A 21,649-nucleotide genomic window follows, 5' to 3' on the forward strand; every position below is an offset into this window, starting at 1 on the left:
GCTTGCAACAGTCCAGAGAGGAGGCGTTTTGACACTCCTCTCGCCTGTAACGTGAGTACGTCCCATCCATCACTTTTACTAAGTTGCTCCTCTATGGGAGTCACTGGAGTAGGTATCTCCCCATTCGCCATGTTGGTTTCAAATATGACTATCAGGACACTCCCAGATACTTGAAAGGCGTGCTTATAAATCCTGCCGAATTTCGCATTCTCTGTCACCATTTCTTTACGTATGCTCGGCTCCCGTGGTGTATGCACTATTCGTACTGTTTTTACGATGATTCATTATGCAATCCAGTACCAATTAGCCCAGTTGTCTACGCTCAGCACGGTCCACACCCTGAACAGACCTGCACATATCTGATCCTTGCTAGGTGCTTCCCCATTTGCTACTCTATACATCTGTGTAGAACTCTTCCGGTATCTTGGCTGTTTTATCCATGTAGGTAATGGCATTTTCCTCGTTGTCTTTAAGCAACGGCTTAAGCTCGGCAAATCGCATTCTACGTTTGGGGATTTAATGCTTTGGCGTTAATTCACCGAATCCTTTGGCTCCCGCGAGAGCCCTGCCCAGTAACCCAATCATTACTTTCGCGCACTTTTCAGGTTTGCTTATGAGGCGGATCCGGCGTTGCGTCCCTTTCCGATGCCGTCTTTGTAATTTAGTCAATGTTGTGTTCCGATAATGCGCCTCGGTTATGCGCGCTGACTGCTTTCTTCCGGAGCTGGTACGCGTTGAGTCTTCGGTAGGCCGACCACATTAAATCGCCCAGGTTGGTTATACCCACCTGAAAACGACATGTGGTCATTGCTCGACAATCTGACAAAGCCTATCGCCACGTCATCTCTACGTAGTATGCATGTTCTGAACTATAGCAGAGGCTCACCGGAGTAGAAGAAAATGAAGCAGTTTTTTGTCAATGCAGCCGTTTTATCGAACAACAGAGTGATCGGTGTTAAACGGGCTTTTCACCCATCGGCATGATCATGTCAGATCATGTACTTGTCGTTGCCATAGTCCGCGCCACCCGAGTCGCCGGCAGCCGCGTCCCGTGGCGTCAGATCCTGCGGATCCATGCCGTTGCCCGAGACACGCGAGGCTACCAGCCTCCTGGTGCGCTCCCAGCAGATTCCGCTGATGCACACCGCGATGCACACGATCAGGATGACGAGGAAAGACGTGGCCAGGATCAGCGGCATAGACTTTTTGGTAACGTTCTTGAAGCTGCTGTTGGGCACGCTTGGGTCCTGAGGCTGCGAGAGGGCACGGGCGGGGAAAGAACTGTCAGGTTATGAGTGCAAATCGGCTGGCTCTGGGCAGTGTTTTCTCGTGAATACAAACTTTCATTTCGCCGAACGCCCCGAACTGCGGCAAGTAAAATACTTAATGAAAATGTCTTTGATTCGTCTCGCATGCAAGCCAAAAAAAAAAAAGTTAGTCATTAAAATAATTTTATTGTCAACTAATGAGCGTCAGCTGCCGTGCACTTGAAAATCAAACGAAATAAAAATGTAATTACAAAGAGTTAATCCTTAAGCTATATATATATATATATATATATATATATATATGCATATATATAGTCAGACAAAAAAGGAACTTTGCTGGTTAAATTAGGTGCCACGACTGAATGCATGCCAACGCGCCCTTTCTTATTTCTCGCAACACACCCTTTGACTTGAACGATTATGTAAAACCATCTCAAAAGAAAGTGACACAAACTCACAAAAGGCCGACCGTTCGTTCTGCCAGTGCTCGGAGGAGAACACCGCGCGCACACACCCCCTACTCCCCGCGCCCGGCAAGCAGGCTCGGGACGGGGGCCGGGGCCTCCTGACGTCAGCCACTTTGCACACGCAGCAGCCCGACATAGCCTGACGACGACCGCCGTGCCGCCGCTCGGCCCCGCGCCTTCCGGCCGCGCATTTAAGTGGTTTTTGTAGAATAACATTTGTCACACGCATTGCAACATGAGTGCGAGCAGTAACAGGGGAGGGTGTTTTGCCACACTGTCCGACACTTTTATGTAGATAATATATGAAACGAAAACCCGCACCCCATCTCAGTTCTGAGCATAGTGCAGTTTCTAACACAACGTCCTTATAGTAGCTATCTCAAAGCTGTCGTGGTGGTACCAATCCACCCTACCACTGGCCCTCGAAAAAAGAATCTGGACGCCATTTGTCCGTGCACCTTCACATGAGCTAGAAAATTAAACCATAGCTCAGAACACCGTGTGCGCAGCGAGGAAAACATGTACCTTGAAGTAGTAGTCGTAGGCGACTTCGAAGCCTGCCGCTTTGCGGACGCGGTCGTCTCCGGCTACTTGGTAAGCGCCGGTACCGTTGAGCAGTTGGCCCGCGGAGAGGAGCACGATCTTGCCCGGCTTGCCGGCCTCGGCGACGGCTACGACACCGCCCGCGGTGTTGCCGTCGCGTCTCGACGGCGCCGGGACGATGGGCTGGGTGCTAAGCTCCTCCGACTCCGCAACCAGACGCCGCCACGTGATCTCAGGCACTGGAGACTCCGCCACACGCGCGTGCAGTCCCTCGTCTGTGCCATGCACGAAAGTTGGCACGGCTCGTCAGTTCGGGAGCCAGGTCTTAGAATTTCCGTGGCCCAGTTTCATCTCCCACATTCGATCACGTGCCTACTGCCGGCGAATATTTTAATGTAGGCACACCAATGTGGAATTTCTCGAGAGCGCGGCAAGATATTAGAGTCTAAAATTTCAAATTTTCTTCCCTTCCTTCAGCGCAGGAACACCAATGGTTGTTGCCAACTCATTCACTTTGGAAAGCAAGTTCTCATTTTCTTCAAATTCAATTCAACACCATGAATCTCTACGTTATTTCTGATATAATTAGTTAGGATGGAAAGAAGTTTCAATTACTGATTCACTTACGTTGGACGCCCGACTGCGCAGTGAGCGAAGGGATTAATAATGGTAAGGCAGCTCGTAAGAGGTGCTCCTGGTGGGTAGCTGTTCTAATGCGAAAGTACTTCATGATTACTGACCGGTTCGCCATTCCATGCGTCGCCGAATCGACAGGAGCTTCCTTGGGACTTCGCCATTAAGAAGGGAGGTTGAGATCCAACCTTCCGGGACCCTGTTAATCCCAAGGAACGCACTGCCTCTATAGGCCACGCGGGCACGTTCGTACGCTATGGTTGAAGCCGGGTTTTATATCTATGTCAATGGTCCTGGCAACTTCGGCAACACACATCAAGGCCCTCCCCACGAGCGTGCCCCTAGAAGGCGATACGAGAAGAGAGCGACAGTGTCATTTATACCTACCATCTACTAAGATAAACTGCACCTAACTAGTGCTTTCATCGCACGGTATACCATCTTTAGCCAAGCCAAGCCTCTGCAATGTTTTTTTCTTCTCACTTTTTCAATTTTATTTCATCGTCGCTTTCCGTTCCGCTGTTGTGTGGGTTCATAGTAAGTGAAGGTAGGAGTGCTGGTGGTAGATGGTGCTTTTGGAGGGTGGGCGCCTCATCGCCCAAACTTCAGACAGACGACGTCGGTATTTGCACTAAACGCTGAAACCCTGCTAGTGTTGCCGCAGTACAAGCCCACATGTTTTGGAGTTCGTAAAGCAAATGTTCAGTGTTAGTCGACATGAGGGAAGAGATGAATTTCAGAACACGAGGTGTAATGTGGGCCAGGCGGCTGTAGAGTGGGAAAAGGAGCCGCAAATCTCGCTTCAATTCCGGGATGCCACAGCTATATACTTGTAGGAGCTCCACACTGTCTCCGATCTGCGCTGAAGTGCTCGTAATAGCTCGCTTACACCACTAGGCTGCACATGCATTACTCTGTTCACTGTTCTATCCCCTCTGCGATGCCCCCGCGCCTGGAGGGTAAATGAATAAATAAATAGATAACGCATAAATTAATTAATAAAAAGGTTGTTGGTTTATTCTTGTGGCGTACGATACCCCCAATCGGGGGTAAGAGTAGCAGGTTAACAAAGGAATGAACTGCCAGCTACGCGACTGCGGGCCACGCGACGTACAATTTACACAGGGTCGCAACGAGCGTGCCTTCCATGTACACCTTCCTAGCACATGACTATGTGCGATACAACCATCTAGTGTGCAACTTAGTGTTATCGGAAAGAGCACTAGTATAACTACCGACGAGTGGGACCACATCGTTCCGCGTGTATTGCCGACTAGAAACGTGTAGGTCGGAGTTAACGTAAGGCGGAGCATGGACAAACACAGCCCGCATGTATTGGTGCAAAGGAACCGTGCCGGGCACACAGTGAGGGACACTCACGGGAGGCGGCATGTCCGCGGCGTCCGGCGTCCAGAAGGACGCCCAGCAGGATCGCCCGGGCCAGCACTGCCCACGTCATGGGGAGCTGGAGAACGAAGCTCCGGCTGTGGCTTCGCTGTTGATGGCCCCGCGCCTGCACTCGCGACCCTCTTCTTCTGGCTGTAGCGCGAGACGATAGGGGAATGGGAACATTAATTGCATCATCCATGAAAGTCGTCCCGCAGACCGCGCTTTTTGCAATCGGAACGCATAGTAGAACGAAATATTGGGGTCTCCTGCCGTTGCATCAGTTGTGGTATAATGCAAAGTGCTAAATACTGCTCATAACTGCATTCTGGCGCCGACAGCTGGCGATAGTTCTCATTGCTGCAATCATCCTCATCTTCACCAGCACGTAACAGAAAGGGTTTAGAAGCCATCTGTTGTAGGCAGTGGCCACATGCAGTGGCTAGGACGGTTAGCCAAGTCACGATGCCAATGTTCTTAGATACGAGACAGTTGGAAAACTGCGCGGTGAGGAGTGGGCCCAAACGATCACCTATACGACATCAGCCAATCGCAAAACGACCGCAGCGCCCCTCCACCCCCGCTGCGGTGGGTAATTAAGGCAAAAATTTTAAATGCTGCTAACCCTTCCTTTCAGCAACGCAACGGAAAATAAAACTGCGTTTACGTTTTTTAAACACACTTTTGTACGGATGAAAAGCCACCGCGTTTGCAACATCAAGCAGGCAGGCAGCAGAAGACACTCTTGAGCCGTGTCTGCAACTTCCATTCCAGACACGTCAGGAGACGCGGTGGCTAGGACGGTTAGCTTGCCTGTTCTGCTGCGTACGTGCGCGACGCTCGCTGCGGCTGGCACGTGTCTCGTGCTCGTGCCAGTGTTCACCTGGAATAAATAAACCTGTCCTGTCGCCGTTGTTGCGGCGCGCGTCTTTCTCTCCTTTTTTCTTCCTTGTCTATTTTCTCTTCTGTCCGCACGAGACAGCGGAGGTGGCTCAGCTAAAGAGCCAGTAGCAGGCCCGTGCATTTTCTTTTCCTTCTTCCTACAGCCACATAAACAATAACATCTCAACAACCTCCTTCCTTTGCATGTCATCATCATCACCATCATTATCGGGCTGAGTTTTGACCGCTCTCTATTTGCTGTTGGGTATTAGAAATCTAGTTTCAAGTACAACTTTTTTGGTGGGAAGAAAAGATGGGAATGGGGAAGGTGCGTCCGAGATCATGATGATTCCGGGTGACACAAGTCCACGGCTCGGGCTTGGATACCTGGGCCGTCACTGGACTTTCCACTATTCCACGTGCAAAGGCTAGCTTCATGCCAGCCGCTTTAACGCAAAATCCGCCGCTGAGAGGAAGTGGCGGAAAGACATGCGTGGGTCCCGTCAACGCAGACAACGACACATTGCCGGGGGTTGGTCATCCAGAGTCCCTAAATGAAAAGGGGGTGCATACATATAAGGTGTCTGCCCTCTCCGGGTCACGTTCGGAGAAACGGTTGGAACATGTGTAGCAAGCGAAAAGGCATAGCGGGAAGACGGTGGAATCCACCATCGCTACCGTGTCGGAGCCGCATATGAGACGCCCCATTGAGGAGATCCAGTAGAGGAGAAACCATTGCGAGGCGTAGCGGATCGGATAGGTGCCTTTGAGGTGCCTTGAGGTGCCTTGTGTGGGCATCTTGAGCAGTTCCACACGGTCGGTGACCACGAAACTGGAAAAGGATGTGCCATGGGTCGCTTATTTGTTTGTTTTGTTTTCAGTGCAGAAACATGTGTTGCAGGCAGCTGCGATCGGGTACGGGGCGAGAGTAAATCTTGGCCCAATCACGCTGTTTATCCCCGATGATTGGAGGGTGCAGGCAAAACGGTGAGAAACCGAGGTGTGAACGGAAGGTGCCGAAGGAGAATAGGTTGTTCTGGCTTGGACTCCGTCTGAGGTTGGTGCCCTGCACCATCGGCTCTGCCGATGGTGCAGGGCACCCACCTAGTTTACAAGAGCGAGATGCCGGGCCAGATGATATGCATTCTTAAAAACAGCGTAAAGTACAACACACAGACATGCAGGAGAAAAAGCCGTGCCCGTCTTTTTCTACTGTGTGTTGTACCTTGCGCTGTTTTTAAGAACCCCGCCTATAGCGCCTGTGAAGAACAGCCGCCTAAGGACTGATACAATCAAGCCTCCCTGGGCAGACTCATTTCGAGTTATTAAAGGGCTTCACCACCACCATCCAGCACACTGGGGCCTTGCTTTTCGCCTTCACCGAAAAGCTGCCGCAGTGGCCGGGATTCGATCCCGGAGTCCTTGCGCACAATAGTCGAGAACCACTTCACCACCACGACGGGGGAACGTATCGAGTGAGTTATCAGGCACGAGTTCTTCAGTTATGCTAATGCTTCCATCTTGATACCCTTCGGCTGAGAAACGATTTTGAACACTTATAAAGCTGAGAGATAAGTGGGCCCAGCAATCCCATGTTTTATATTTAACGTTGCTGTTTCACCACAGAAGTGAGAGATCGGACTATTTGCAAATCTGTTTTTAACATGAGACGTCTATTTTGCCGCTACAGTACGATCCCACCCACGTGCTGCAAACTATAAGTGTTCATAATCATCATCAGCACCTTTAAATCATAGCTTTCAACCGCCATGCCATTATTATAATCACCAATCATGATCACCGTCACCCTTAGTGACCACAGGAGACATCCGGCTATTATGTGTGCTCTATATATGTTAGGAATTTATACATTATTTTCCTTGACCTCGTTAGTGTGAGTACCAACGTAAAATGCCCAGCGTCGCAGCTAATTTTTCGTATACGGCATGAGTTACCAAAACAACCTCCCTCACACAGCTCACTGCCTAGAGAGCCACAGGTGGTGGTGGTGGTGGTAAAACTTCAATATCCAACCGATACAGGACAGGAGTTGGCCTATCCGCATGGACGGCGGCCTGGAGTCCTTGGACCCAGGCGGCGCGTGTTCGGCCAGTCGGATCACACCTAGCTGAGTTTCAGAGTGTGAGCTCAGCTGTAGAATATCTTAAAATTCTTCTGTCTTTGTCTTTTGATATTTTGGATTTCTGGACACGTCCATATCATATGTACCCATTCCGCCCGATACCGACATAGTTTCAATCTACCTGAGAACTGTTCAGGTTACCACTGGCTAAGGGTAGCTGGATTCGGAAAAGTTCTTGTTTGTAAGCACCGATGCTTTTTTGGCTCTTAGTGTCCCATATGATTTGCTGGTGGGTATTCTATCCTGTCTAGCCGATAGTGCTCAGCAATCTCATTATAGCTTGCTAGCCTGTCCCTGCTCAGGGTGTACTCGGTGGCTCTCCGCAACCACAACTGTAACATGCCTGTCCTCATACTTGGCGGCGTCGACGTAGATCACGTCCCGTCTGCCTTGATGATGATGATGATGATGATGATGACCTGAGTCAAAATGGCACATGCCCACGGCGGGGGATTGGCCAGGGTGCATTGTAGGTTGTAATCTGCCTTGATATATCTTATGCAGTGTTTCCGCCTTTTTCTTCCTTCTTTCCTGCTGATGCTCTGGATGCATGCTCCATCGCAGCGAGATGATTTTTAGTCGCTTCCTGACTTCCATCGAGACATCTGTCTTCTGGTCCCCTTGCCTTTCATATCGAATGTCTAGTCTGAACAGTATGCTTCTTATTCCCATCCGGGTATTTGCCAGTCGTTCGTATTTGGAGATTTGGTTGGCCTCTATCACTTCTGCTAGCGTATTGCGCACCCCCAGCTTCATTAGCCGGCCCGTAGACATACTGACGGGGAGGCCAAAATGCTCTTCCTGATGATTCTTTCAATTTCAGTCCTCTCACATTTATCCAGGTGGAAATACGGGACAGCATAGGCGATCCTGCTGATGACAAAAGCTTGTACAGGCGTTGTGGATAAAACTTCAAACCGATACATTCTCTAACCCATACAGTGTTTCAAAATTATTTAATTCAGAAATTAGCCCGACCTGTCGCTTCCGCGGTGAAATGGTACCATTAAAGTACATCATTTGAGATTGTTTGGGCCATCTACCTTCCAGAGAACTCATTCCTGATCGCCTCTTTTACCTGTGGAATGAAGTAAAGACCAGCGACTATCCGGACATCCAATGTAGAGCTGTGGCATGGGCCCGTTTCTCCCGGGATCTTCATGGCCTCGGAAGCACTTGCTGGCCACCTTCCTATACCCCACCTTTTCTTTCCGCAATAAAGGTGTACTTCCCTTCATACTTTCAAGTATGCGATGGTTGTGCTAATCTTCCATGCGGTGCTATTACGACACTGACTGAGAACAGAAAAAAGATGCAGGGAATCAGCAACTTTATAGCTTCAGCACTGGCTCACATTAGTTATAGATTTATTTTTTTAAACAACAAAATTAAACCTATGTCTATATACCCCTCCAGGTACCGGTTAGAATCACATGTTCCAATCAAATCAGTAAAATTTAAAACCAATCAAGCGCACTTCATTCGCTTAATAAAGACAAAAATTACAAAGCAGAGCTTCTGATATCTTAAACGTGAGTGCAAGATTACTAGGCTCTGATTTTTTTTCCCGCGGAGTAACGGCTGGCTACCGAGAAGACACTACAAACAACTGCCGCCATGATTAGGGAGACATTCGCAAGGATGCATGGCGGAAGTAAACATATACCTCGAAGGATGTGCAAGGGAGTGTAACGCCGGAAGGTCCCCACTTTGGCATAGAAAAAAAAAATTGAAAGAGTGAAGTAGATTTTTTTGCTCAGAGGAGTACCAACTCCGCGTATATGCATTCGTGGTGTCGGTAAGTTTTCTGTAAATTTATTTGGAACGAGTTTAATATCGCTCTAGAAGGGGCATCTATCTCGTGAAAGCAGTCACGTAAGGGAAACAAGCCTTCTAAGCTGGCTGTCGAAGGAGTTGAAGACGAAGAAATACGCACGTGGTGAGCGCCAGGCACCGGCAGACGTGTTGATGCGCGTGCTGCAGTACCCGTGACCGTTGAATGCCAGCTCATCGCGACGGCTCGCCATGAACAGGAACACCATCGTCAGCCTATGCTACGGTTGCGCAGTAAGTACGGAGACGCACTTTTAGAGAGAGGCTTAATGTTGATATCTCCTGCTTTTCGAGGCCTGCAAATATATACTGCAGAAGCTGACCGCTAACACCGGGCTAGCTGAAAGACATGCACGAAAGATACGCTCTTTTAGGGTTATCAAGCGTGGAAGTAATTTGCTTGCTTTCCTTGCAACGTGGACACTTGCCTCAATGTATCTGCATAAAGATTTGGTTTGCATCGCCATGATATGACCTGAGGCAGCCAGAGTGGTTCAGCAGGTCGAAGCGGCTTGAAAAAGGGGGCTGGGGCGTAATATGGAGCAGAAAAGTTTTTGCTATTTCATCAGCGTAAACAACGGAGCTGCAAGTGAACCCTCATTCGAATAATCATATATTGCTGGACCGAGAGCGCGTCAACAAGTGCACTGTGGCATCGGATTTGTTGCATAGGTTAGACAAATGATCGACATTCTAGTGGAAATTAAGAAGAAGAAATGGACATGGGCAGGCCATGTAGTGCGAAGAGAGGATAACCGATGGTCGCTGAGGGTAACAAACTGGATTCCAAGGGAAGGAAAGCGTAGCAGGGGGCTGCAGAAAGTTAGGTGGGCGGATGAGGTTAAGAAGTTCGCAGGGGTCAAGTGGATGCAGCTAGCACAGAACAGGGTTAAGTGGAGAAATATGGGAGAGGCCTTCGCCCTGCAGTGGGTATAATCAGGCTCATGATGATGATGATTATGATGATGATGATGATGATGATGATGATGATGAGACAAATGAGGTGGTTTTAATAGCTAGTAAAGCGGGAAAGAATGCCGGGAACGTCGCTTTCTAATACACAGTGGCATTGCAATGGGTCACATCTGACTTTCTCTTTTTTTTTTTTTTTTTCATTCGTTTTTATGCGCCCTGAACGTTTCTAGCGCGTTTTTACCGCCGCTAAAAACGAAAAGAAATGACAGTAAACATCCAGCCAAATTGCGGCTATAATTGATAAGAGGAAAAATGTACTCAATGCACATGGAACGTGCCGTTTTATTCTATACTCCCTTCTGATATACAGGGTTCGTCACTGAAGGTAAAGAGTGCTTAAGTTTGCGTAATACGGCGCAAGCGAATATGTCTTACTCACTTTGAGCAGCAGCTGGGATCATTTGTGTTTAAAGACCAAACCACTGGTATTATTCAAGAACACCGTTTGCGTGCTCTAAGTATTCGATATAGCTCCGTCGCGTATACCTTTCGACCCTGGAGTTATTATTTTAGCCAAATACTTTTTTCACCCGTGTTTGTAATGGAAGCCTCATCAGAAAGAAGTGTTGCGCCCGGTGTCGTCTGCATAAAATTCGCTGATTGGTCAACGAGACGCGTGAAATCGCGAGAGCATGTTAGCCAAGCTGGCACGTGCGCAAGATTGGATTGGATCGGATTTGTACTGAGGCTTCCCCTTTTTACCAGGTGGACCAGAAAGGTCCTAGCCAAGTCAATTCCCTACTGTGACGGAATCTGTCTCGCCGTGGCGCAACGCCACCAGCATTATCTAGTCAGCCTTATCCAGTTCTCAAGGCGTCGTTTGGTTGTCTCCACAGCCACATGTGAGGTGGTTGCTCGCAGTGACGGGTTCGGCGGCTGCGTTTGATTGGGCGCAGAAGGGCCTAAAAAACTTCGCCTATCAGGTTGGAATGAAGCCAGAACCAAAAGCTTCTTGCATCTACTGTTGCGAAAAAAATTCCGAGAGCACTGTGGAATCTACACTGCCTAAATGCGAAAGCCTAAGCGTTGCTCGTACACACGGTGCATTCTGTGCGGTTTTTGACGGAAAACCTGTTGTGACAGCAGAACATTCTGTCGTAACATCAGAAATCTCTGTAGTTACAACAGAAAAGGGCTGCAGAACTACAGACAACAGAAATATACTACAGAAAAACTACAGAACTACAGAAAATTGCTACAGAACTACAGAAAACTCGGATGGTTACGACAGAACTACAGTATATTTTGTCGTGTTTTTGACAAAGTTCTGTAATTTTTTTCGACTGGGTCACGTTTGCTCTCATTATCATTATCAACTAAATGCACATAATTATCATCACTATTGCTGTCATTGTTATTATTACTATTTGCAGCGTCATTGTCATCGCTGCGATCATCCTCACTGTAGACAAGGGGAATTATGATGCGCGTTTCACGAACCCGGGCGTGACGGAGTTGGTTAAAGCGCTCGGATGGGGATTCGAGATATGGAGGATTGATTCCCCGTTGGAGACAGAATTTATTTCTTTATTTTTTAATTATCGTTCTTACGGCAGACAAGGGGAATTATGAGGTGCGCTTCAAGATCCCGGGCATGGCGTAGTTGATTAAATTGCTCGGCTGGGGATCCGAGGATTGGAGGTTCGATTGTTGGTGTATACGCAATTTTTGTTTTTCTAATGACGTTAGTTTCGGTTTCGGGTGATGACGTCATATGGTTGACAGCTATAATATAGAGGGAGTAGGGGGCCTCCTACATCGGTGGAAAAATAAAGTTCTCAACAACAACAACTAACTAAACTAAACTAGCTTCGGCTATTGGCCCAACATTTTTGTTGCAATTTCTATATTTATTGAAATAAAATGATTGATTGATTGAAAAACAGCTATAATATGACGGGACGAACGAACGCCGACAGTATGAGGCATTAAAGCCTTTCGCCTTAAAAGTTTTGCAAGCGGTAAGGGCGACTACGGGATTAAGTAGCGATTGTGACTGGGCTAGTTGGAACGTTCTGTTCTATTGAAAAATAGAGGCGTTGCTTCAGTTTACAAGGACGGCGTTAAGCAACGACTAAAAAGAATTGCGGGTAAACATTTGTCGTTTTTTTTTTTTACTCTGTCATTGTAAACCCAAACCGCGCACGTATTTTTCTCTGACTACGAGAACAAGTCGCTGAAAATAGAGCATAAATGGCTTCACATGCTCAACATGTGCGGCGAGCAGTGACGACGGAGGAGGAGGAGGAGGAGGAGGAGAAGGAGGAGGAGGAGGAGCAGGGTTAGTGGAGTTAAGTGCTATAGCATTTTCAGTGCGTAAAGCCATTAGGTGTCCCCTCCCTCCCTCTTTCTCTTCCTTCCTTCCTCCTTCCCTCCATTCATCCCTGCCTCTCCTCCTCTAACACCACAATTTTTTTACATATCTATGGTCCCGTCCGCACGTAGACAAAAGATAAAGCTCGCAGGACAAGTATGTCTTGATTTATATTCATAGCATCAAAATTGGCCACCAGGGTCCAGTTATTATGTATAGTGCACCGGTTGTGATGGTGATATGATCTCATTGGCACGAGGGCAGCTCTACCGCAGAGCGCTATGCCGAACCCATATTTCGAGGTGAGGCCTAAGACCGAAGCTATTCTAAATAAAAAAGACAAGCACCTGATAAGGAACATATTTTACTCCTTGCTAAACTAGCATGCAGCGTAAGGGATCGAACCTCAAAGCTCCGGCGTATATGGTTTGCATGGTGTGAGGCAGCTGACGTTAACCGGTCATAAAAGACCTCTCCTTTCTCAATTTGTTCCCCGCTCTCTTTTGTTGCAGGCGTTGAACTCTTTCAGTTTCCTGAAATACGTATTCGGCTTCTACAGGCGCAGTATCAGTAAGTATGCGTCTTTCTGCTTCACGTCACACCGAGACACGTGACTGCATGGTAGGCTCTACGCTGTATAGTAGAGCTGTTCTAGTTAGTGACTCTATCCCCACTCGGCTTTGCGCTTGGTCGACTTAAGTGAGAGTGTGCTATCTGATGTATCCTCTTCCAGGCTATGGTTGGGCTTTCGACCTTGCCTTCGGCTCCGAGTGCTTTCTCAACCTGGTGTCGGACTACCTCCTGCTCGCCACCTACAAGGTATGTGTATACGCAAGTCGCAGTGAGCGTGCCGCCCCTGAAAACATGTCTGAGACCGCGAATCCCGGCCGCAGCGGCTTTGATTCAATGGATACCGAAAGTAAAAACGAGGATTAAATCGGCCGCGTTGGTAGAAACAAATCCGAAGGCGCCTGCTACGGTGTCCATCATCCTTGTGCAGTTGCGGAACGATGAGTCTCGGATGCCATATACTACTACGACACGCTGTCACTGCGGGTTTACGGTTGTCCGCTGCCGCCTATAGGCCTCTGCTGTAAAGGGTCCGAAGGGGCAACCAACACGATGACAACTTTTCGCAGTCTTCTGAAGTGCTTACTGGCCTAGAAATCTCCTCTGTAATTAAAAAAAAAATCATTGCTGCAATGGTGTTGCGGACTTCCTTGATAATTTCTGAACACTTCATTTTGGGCGAGTTGATTTTTTTTCGACCTCTGAAACCTTAGCGGGACGAGAGACACGCCTACGAATTCCACTGAGTTCTTGCGCATTTGTTTGATCATAATACAAGTTTTCCTTCGTGGGGAGTATTTAGTTCTCGCAATGCATCTATGAAGCACGACCTGAAGTTTTGCGGTTAGGGTCGAATTCTGATAAGTTCGCTACTCACCCGTTTCTCCAGCATCCTGTCTCGCTCGGACTGCTGTTCGCTTTTCTTGTGGCTGCAGGACCTGTTGCCGCTTGTGCGATGCTGTTCGCTTAGAGTCCGAACGGAGCTGACGGCAATGCCTGCATCCGTGAGGAGCGTCAGCAGATGGTAGTAGTAACCCGAGAGCACCTACTTCGTACAGTCTTTCTGGAACGCTGGAAAGTACAGAACGCATATCCCGTCCGTGCCGTCCGCCCTCTTCGCCCGCTCGCTCCATCTGCCGTTGGCCCTTTGCCCACACAGGCACGCAGATCCTCGTCGCCAGATGTTGTAACATCAGTAGCACCAAGCCAGGCCAGGGAAAGAAGAGTATTTGTTCCGTGCGATCGTACATATATATTTATATGACGTCACATTAGTCATGCGCCGCCACCAGGCGCTAGATAAACAGCCGACGTGCTGTGCTATCACAGATATAATAATTAGCAGTGAGCCTCACCATGCCTTCATCACTCCGATAGCCCCTTAAGATTAACGCTGCTCCGTTCTTTAATTATTGAAGTTAATTAATCCCTTATGCTCTCGCACCGCACGACGTCTCAACGTTCCTGTTCGGGACGAGAACACAGAGTTGTTCCTGGTGACGGGTTCTCCACAGCGTCGCCGTATCATAGATATGTGATTTTTCATTCCTTGCCATCTTAAACACAAGATGGCGGTTTAGAGGTTTCAGTGCGCTGTCTATATGATACTCGAACTTCAGCGTTTTTTTCTTTCTGATCATGATGTGAGGGGGCCGACCTATTTGACGGATCTACTAATCTGAGAGTAAATATGGTAGACATGGTGAGCTGTTATTAGCCTGAACCATACAAAAAGTCCATTACGTGTTGTTTTTCCTTGACTTACACAAAATACAATATGATTGGTAAGGCATGGTATGTCGGGCTAAGTATCACAAAAGACGCACATTGGTTATGAGAGATATCGCAATGAAGGAGATTTCAAATTCCACTGAACGGCGCACGGCAAGTGTTTCCTTACTTCGCCGCTGATGGGAATCGGAGCAGTGAACTTAGGCTTAGCAGCCGACTATTATAGCCACCGCAGCCACCACATTTTGATTCAATGGAGCCCAGATGTATTTCATTACTTATTAGCGAGTAGCCACAACACGATGATGCCTGTCAACATTTAAACTCGCCATATTTGTTTGAAAACGGTTGGGGAGAACGAAAAAAAAAGAAAAAAGAAACGTGATGGACGTAGTAATTGGAAGTTTCCTTCACTTTGGTCTTCATTAATTTTCACGACCAGAAAAATAATAACAAAAAGGCGTAGAATATCGCAGGACAATTTAATGATTTTCCAACCCGTTGCGCTGGAAGAGCGCGCAAAAAAAGAAGGAATTTTTGAGGAGAAGTTTTCGTTACGGCATGCAGCAGCACTGTCTGCTCGTATAGTTCTTGAACTTAGCATTCAGAAAGGCCCAGCGAGTTTACTCTCTCGCTGTCACGATTTAGATCAAGTTTATGTTGAATGGCACTAGTGGCACTGCAATCAGTAATATACATGAGGTTCGTGAAGCAAAGCTGGGGAATGTCACACCACAACCTCGCAGCTTACGGCCCATCAGTGGTGCTCATAATTCTGAAGCATGAGAATCATAGGTCATGCTGAATTTGCTAAATCCCGCTACGCAGGACTTTCCCCGCCCGTCCTTGCTGCTGGGCCGCGAGAGCCTGGTGCTGCTCGGCTTCATCGTGTGGAACTCTGCCGGCGTCGGCATCTGCTACGTCACTAGCCTCGTGCTAGCCGTGCACTTCGCCAACACGGTAGGTCGCCAGCATACGTATACGCGCGAAGAATGAAACTCTCGCCAAATGATTACGAGCGAATAAGGGGGATGCAGTGACAAACATATGATCCAAACAGCAGGAATAGCCTCACGGTGCTGCACTTGTCAAATGCATGTGCAATGGAAATATGGGAGAGTCAAGCAATATGACCTATAAAGTGGTTCAGTTGTGAGTTCGTTCAAAATGTAACGACAAAATTGTCACGTCACATATAATGGTGGGTTTTGTGATCCTTTTTTGGGATGCCATTTCATGCAGAGGTAATCCACTAGGTATTAGTTGCGGAGGCGCGGCCTGACTTGAAACCGCTTAAAGTCGCAGTGCACTACGGCTTTGCTTCACTGATGAGTCCGAAAGTGCACATATGTATGTCATGCTCCTCATCGCGGCGTGTTACAGGTGGACCTGAAGGATGCCATGCAGGACCTGAAGGATCAGAACGTGGACGAAGCCGCCTTTCGCGTGAGTGCCGAATTCTCATGTTTTTGCCAATGTGAACGATTCAGGCATCGTTATGGACGTCTCAGCTGCTTCTTATAGCGTCAAGGGTGCTAGGGAACAATTGCCGTGCCCTCTAAGTGCTCGGCGGCCGCTCAAGTGGCAATCGAGGTTGACTCAGAGCTCGTGAAAAAAGTGTTATTTGGTGACAGACAACAATGTTCGGCTGTAGGCATCTACGATTTCAGCCTTAAGCTTTTCTTAAAATCTAGCAGACAAAGATTCTCATAGATGACACTGAGTAGAAATTTGCTTTACTGAGCTTAAAAGGCACATCTGCAGAACCAGTGGCATGTAATACTCAGTTTCTCAACTAGGAACTGCCACGCCCAGGCACAGGTTTGTTTCGCCTCTGGGACATCGGAGTTAATTTCAGATAGCTTTATGTTCTGAATATGCCGAATGAGACTGAATTGATATGATCTACTTTTTTTTTCCCAAGCGTTGAAAATTAGAAGGCTCCCTATGACGCTGTCACTTGTTGAAGTGATTGATGAAATATTGATGAATGTTCGCCTAGTTAATCATTGCTGACTAGCTTCGAGACTGAACTAAAAATTAACCTTAAAAACAAGGACAAGGAAGATTGATTTCAACAGCAGTGAACATCGACTCGGGGGGTTGGCACACAACACAGTATCCCGGAAAAGCAATTCTTTTCTTTTTTTGCCATTTTCGTTTCTAGCCAGTTACGTTACAATGGGTCTTGTTTGAACGCTATATGACCAACGACAACGTATTTTATTCAGTTTTCTCGCAATTTTTGTTGGGCCGAAAAAGATATGCGGTAAATCTTATTCACGTTTCATTGCACTCGTTTCACTTGTAAACAGAGGTTGAGCGATGCGTTCTATAGTGCGTTGCCGACGATCACTGTTTTTTTTTTTTTTTTTTTTTTTTTTGCCTTGATGCCACTCTCGCTGTGCAAATTGAAGAAGTCTTCACTGCCCATACGGAAATTAAAACTTACTTGGAAGCTGTTCCGAGCTTTACAGACTTACCAAAAAGGTGGAAGGTTCACTACGCTGTATACCGCGGCCGCGCATACCGTGCGATAGGTATAGAAATGCACGACTTTGCAAACGTGCGTGACAGTTATGGCTATGTATAGCTTCTCTGATTTTTAAAAGCTCAAGTATAGTTTACTAACGGCAATTTTAGGGTAAGAGTCAACGTACTTTTCAACGCTAATTTTCATGGCTATTTCTATATATTATTCTTATTTTTGTTTGCAGAGGCAAATGATGATGACGACCATATCCGTATTCACGCTCATGGCCTTTGTCAAGGTAACGCTCCTGTGTACATACTAACTGCACATTTTGCTTAATGCGCTTGCATCATTCGGAAGATTTGCGATAACAAGGACAGCTGCAAAGGGCTTCATTCTGGGCGAGTTAAAGAATCCGCCTCACCTTTGAGAGGTACTGGGTTCGATACCCAGTGCCACCGGTCACCCTCCAGTAGTTAAATGAACGCAAGAGTTCCCCCGGCCTGGTGCTTGACTCTTATGGGGTGAAATGCATAGGAAGAACAGGTCTTGAGCCTATTAGTTTGGACCAGCACAACAGTTGTTTCAAGGCTCGTTTCTCAAGCATTTCACTCTAGATGAGCCAAGCGGCAGGTGGTAGGTGTCCGGTGGCATTGGAAATTGAGCCGGTACCTCCCGGACGGGAGCCGGGTGCATTACCATAAAGTCCCCGCACATTTAAGGCCTGATTATTACGAGCGATGCGATACGACTTCGCGTCGCCTCCTACCGACACGTCCTACTGAAGACATATCCTACTCAAAACGCCGAATGCGGTGTTTTGAAGCACGCGCAGTTCGTGCCTGTGTCTTTGGAGGAACTGCTGCGTTAAGTTCTCGGCACGAACTTAATACTAGTTTGGGAAATGCGCTTTGTTAAAAGCAGAAACAGCACTTAAAAGAAGAAAAAAAAAATCCGTTAAGATACTGGCCCACTTTCACACAGAATTCTTTGATGCTGGGAGTTACGAAATTCCGAATCAGAATACTACGGTCATCACACGCGGCTGCTTCTTGGAGGTTTATTGCGAGGTGATTAGGGTGGAGGGAGTTTAGTTGTTTTGACCAATCAGTGAGCGGGCTCGCTCCCCTCAGTAGCGCCATGACCTTGGAGCTTCTTAAGTCTTGTGTGGAAGTCTGAGAAGCGGATGAAAAATATCAGTCATTTCCGCAACATTACCATGAGTGGGCCACGTTTCTTGGTGCTGCCATGGACGGCGAAAACGGCAACTGGACAGCGCCTCCTTTGTAAAGTGGTCTTCGCCCCATTATTACTGTTACTGCAGTGTAGCACCCTTCGAGAAGGTGACCAGGGTCTGTATTCTGAGTTTTCGTCGTTATCGAAAGCGTCGCTACCTCCCTGACCTCGAGTCATCTGATTCGTGGAAACACCGGAACCGGAAGTGGTGGCAATCAAACTGACATCATGTTCTGGTGTTTCTATCAATCAGAGGACTCGAAGTCAGGGAGAAAGCGACACTTTCGATGACGACTAAAATTCGGAATAGGGACGCATTAGCGTTGTTGACTCACCTGATATAACTTTCTAGCTCGAATAGTGTTAAGTGAGAAATGTTTGCCTTGGAGTTTAAAAATAAAACCAAAATGTTAATTACCTAGCTTAAATCTAAAATAAACTCGTTATGGAGCTCTCAATATTAACCGTGGAAACGAACTAAAATAGGGCCTGGAACTGACAAAAGGCGTAATAAAACTAAGTTAGAAAAAACGTTTTGCATAAATTTGACAGAATGAATGTTTTCAATGTCGACAAAATGAAAGTTAAAGTTTTGAATCGTAGGTTGACAATACCATCAAACAACTTGAAGTGGCGTTCTGTAGTAGAATTTTGCGATAGGAGAGTTTTACAATAGCGGGTACATACTTACGTAGAAGTGTACCGGATTACCGGTACACGTCCCGGACCATACCTGTCGATGTGAAATTTGGACTTTAGTTCTTTCATGCGTGCTAGAGAAATAAGGTGACAATTCGTTTACATTCTACTTCTGAGTCCAAAAACACCAGATTTTCGGCCCAGGCACTCTTGTCCTCGATAGTACCTCAAGCATCACCAAAACGTATACACGTCAGCAGGTAGAAATTAAGGTACGTCAAGCATCACCAAAAATTGTGGACGTCAACATCAGGCATACCACTTGGAGGGCTACGAAACGCGGCCTTTTTGACAGCAGACGCCAGACACGGTCGCAGTTCTTTGTATGTCTCCACTAATAGCAAATCGCTTTCAGGGGGCCATCCTGTTCAACATGTACCAGTTTTACAAGAAGGCGGATAGCGACGGCAGCGTGGAGGAGGCCCCCACAGCCTTCTACTTCCCAGCGGACCCGAGCGCCCCCGTGCCATTCCTGCCGCCAGAGCCCAAGGTATACGCACGATCACAGGGAAAGTGTTCGCCGCTCACTGGAGTAAATAGGCAGGAAAGCTGGCTCTGCAGATAACGTGCTTCTGGTGTTTCATCGAAGTACAGCTCCGTGGCACATCCCATAGATGGCGTAACTTTCGTATCAGTGGAGTGATTCTAACAAATGGCCCGTTAGAACTCAACCGTCTCGTGAGAGCATTTCGAAAGTTGCCTGCTACTTGGTACCATTTTGATTATGTTTGCCGTTAAGTGGAGACTCAGGTGAACACCATCCGACCTTTGATTGCATCCGCATTTCGCACTGGAGCAGTTTTGATAGGAGGCACGTTAACTTGATGATTACGAGGACGGTGGTAAGAGGGGAAATTGTGCACAGAGTCGCGTTGGCGAAATAATATGAAAAAGTAAACACGCTGAAATATTATGCACGTGACTTCATTGTGGCATTACTTATCGGTGTGCGTCGAGTGCATTACGGCCTGTTCATGCCGAAGATCTCGTCTGCGTATTCAGTGGTACTGACTCTGTTTCAGTCACTTGCACCGTGCGCCCTCAGCTCGGACGTTTCAGCCGTCTATATGACAGATGCCTTTCCTACAAAACGATTTCGGTTGACTGACACTTTATGCGTGGCAACTGAATAGTTCAATGCATGGTCTGCAATAAAGCCTTGGATTTATATAGGGAAACGCTCAAAGCGTCCTTGAAAGCAATATGTTCTCGGGACGGTGAAGAAGAATACTTTGTTAAACATATGTATGAAAAGAGACACCTATAACTTGGTTTCGTCTCATATCTGGCCGAAAAGGAAGACTCGGGCTAGAATATCGACTTTTTCGTAACACGAATGAGCCTTCTTTTCCGTTCACATCACTCAGCACTCCACAACAGCCCGAATACGGACACAGCTGCGGCCTCACAGCCAATACCAAGTTTCCCGCCAAAGACTAGTGAAACCGTTGAAGTCCACATGCTTTCTGTAATTGCTGTGGCAGATTAAGCCATGGCGTATGAAGCACCTATTAGGATTCTGGAGCAGACAATGCTTTATATTTGTCAGCCATAAAATTTCAAACCAAAATTCGGTCATCACTAGAGGTTTATCTTGAGAGGTTAACAGGTGGAGGTGAGACGTTCAACTATCAGCTCGGCCCCTACCTACTGGTGGCGCCCTGCAAGTTTTGTTCCGAAAACTGATTCCTCCTCTGCAACTATCATTGAAAACGCTAAATAGTTTCTTTGAAAAACACATGCGGCCGGACAGTCTCTTGATCTCCGAGCTTTGATATAATCAGCGCCTCATTATTCTATACATTTGCTCTTTGTGGGCTTTCGGAAGGGGAGGAATTCAGTTAATCCCTGCACTGTACGCGCACCTGAACACTGCTAAGAGCAACGCGTTCCCACCTTTTCCAATGCGGCCCTTCTCAGGGACACAAGAAGGCGAGCAGCGGTGCCGCACCACCGATCGTCGCTTGCTGTGGGCTCAGGCCTCCCGCGGATGGTGCAGCGATGACGTCGGCGAGGCGCCCCACCATCGCACCGCCTGTGCCTCCCATGAGGCGTCCCTCGGAGCAGCCCTACGAGGTTGCCGTGCTGCGGACGCCGTTCATGGTGCTTCACCTGCCGCCCTCAGAAGTACCGACCGGACCGCAGGCGGCGCGCCCGCAGCCGCCATCTTTGGCTGGCGCGCAGCCCAAGCCACCCGCGTCGCAGAAGGCTGGCAAGGTGGCTCGCTAGCGTTTTCGTCAGTGGCCGAGGTTCATTGCAGAACCAGAGCATCTCGGCAACGAGAGCAGTATATTGCATGCCTGTCGTTGTTGGTGCGAAGTTAATAGATTTGCGCACAACTTGTAGCGCGCATCTCTTTCTGGAACCCACAACACTTTTTTCTTCAGTGTCTACGGCTTTCGTCTGCTGAGCTAAGGTGAGGGAATCAAATTCGGGCCACCTATTCATGCAGACGATATGCACCACCTCCGTTGTATGCTGTACTGTTCGAGGTCA

At 47.7% G+C, this 21,649-nt stretch overlaps 2 protein-coding genes across 2 annotated transcripts; one reads left to right on the top strand and one right to left on the bottom strand.

Moving 5' to 3' along the window:
• Window positions 1-989: 989 nt before the first annotated feature.
• Window positions 990-4,370, bottom strand: LOC146197087 (uncharacterized). The gene is made up of 3 exons (XM_084596438.1): window positions 4,292-4,370; window positions 2,261-2,553; window positions 990-1,253 (listed from the first exon to the last, which is right to left on the bottom strand). Exons 1-3 carry the CDS (start codon window positions 4,368-4,370, stop codon window positions 990-992), a joined length of 636 nt encoding a protein of 211 aa, XP_084452564.1.
• A 4,977-nt stretch (window positions 4,371-9,347) lies between these two features.
• On the top strand, window positions 9,348-21,382 carry LOC146197088 (uncharacterized). The gene is made up of 8 exons (XM_084597124.1): window positions 9,348-9,389; window positions 12,957-13,014; window positions 13,178-13,263; window positions 15,574-15,705; window positions 16,129-16,191; window positions 17,463-17,516; window positions 19,509-19,643; window positions 21,074-21,382. Exons 1-8 carry the CDS (start codon window positions 9,348-9,350, stop codon window positions 21,380-21,382), a joined length of 879 nt encoding a protein of 292 aa, XP_084453250.1.
• The last annotated feature ends 267 nt before the right edge of the window (window positions 21,383-21,649 follow it).

Source organism: Amblyomma maculatum, chromosome 3 (genome assembly GCF_055883805.1).
Source record: "Amblyomma maculatum isolate TAMU_Amacu chromosome 3, ASM5588380v1, whole genome shotgun sequence".
Lineage (NCBI taxonomy): Eukaryota > Metazoa > Arthropoda > Arachnida > Ixodida > Ixodidae > Amblyomma > Amblyomma maculatum.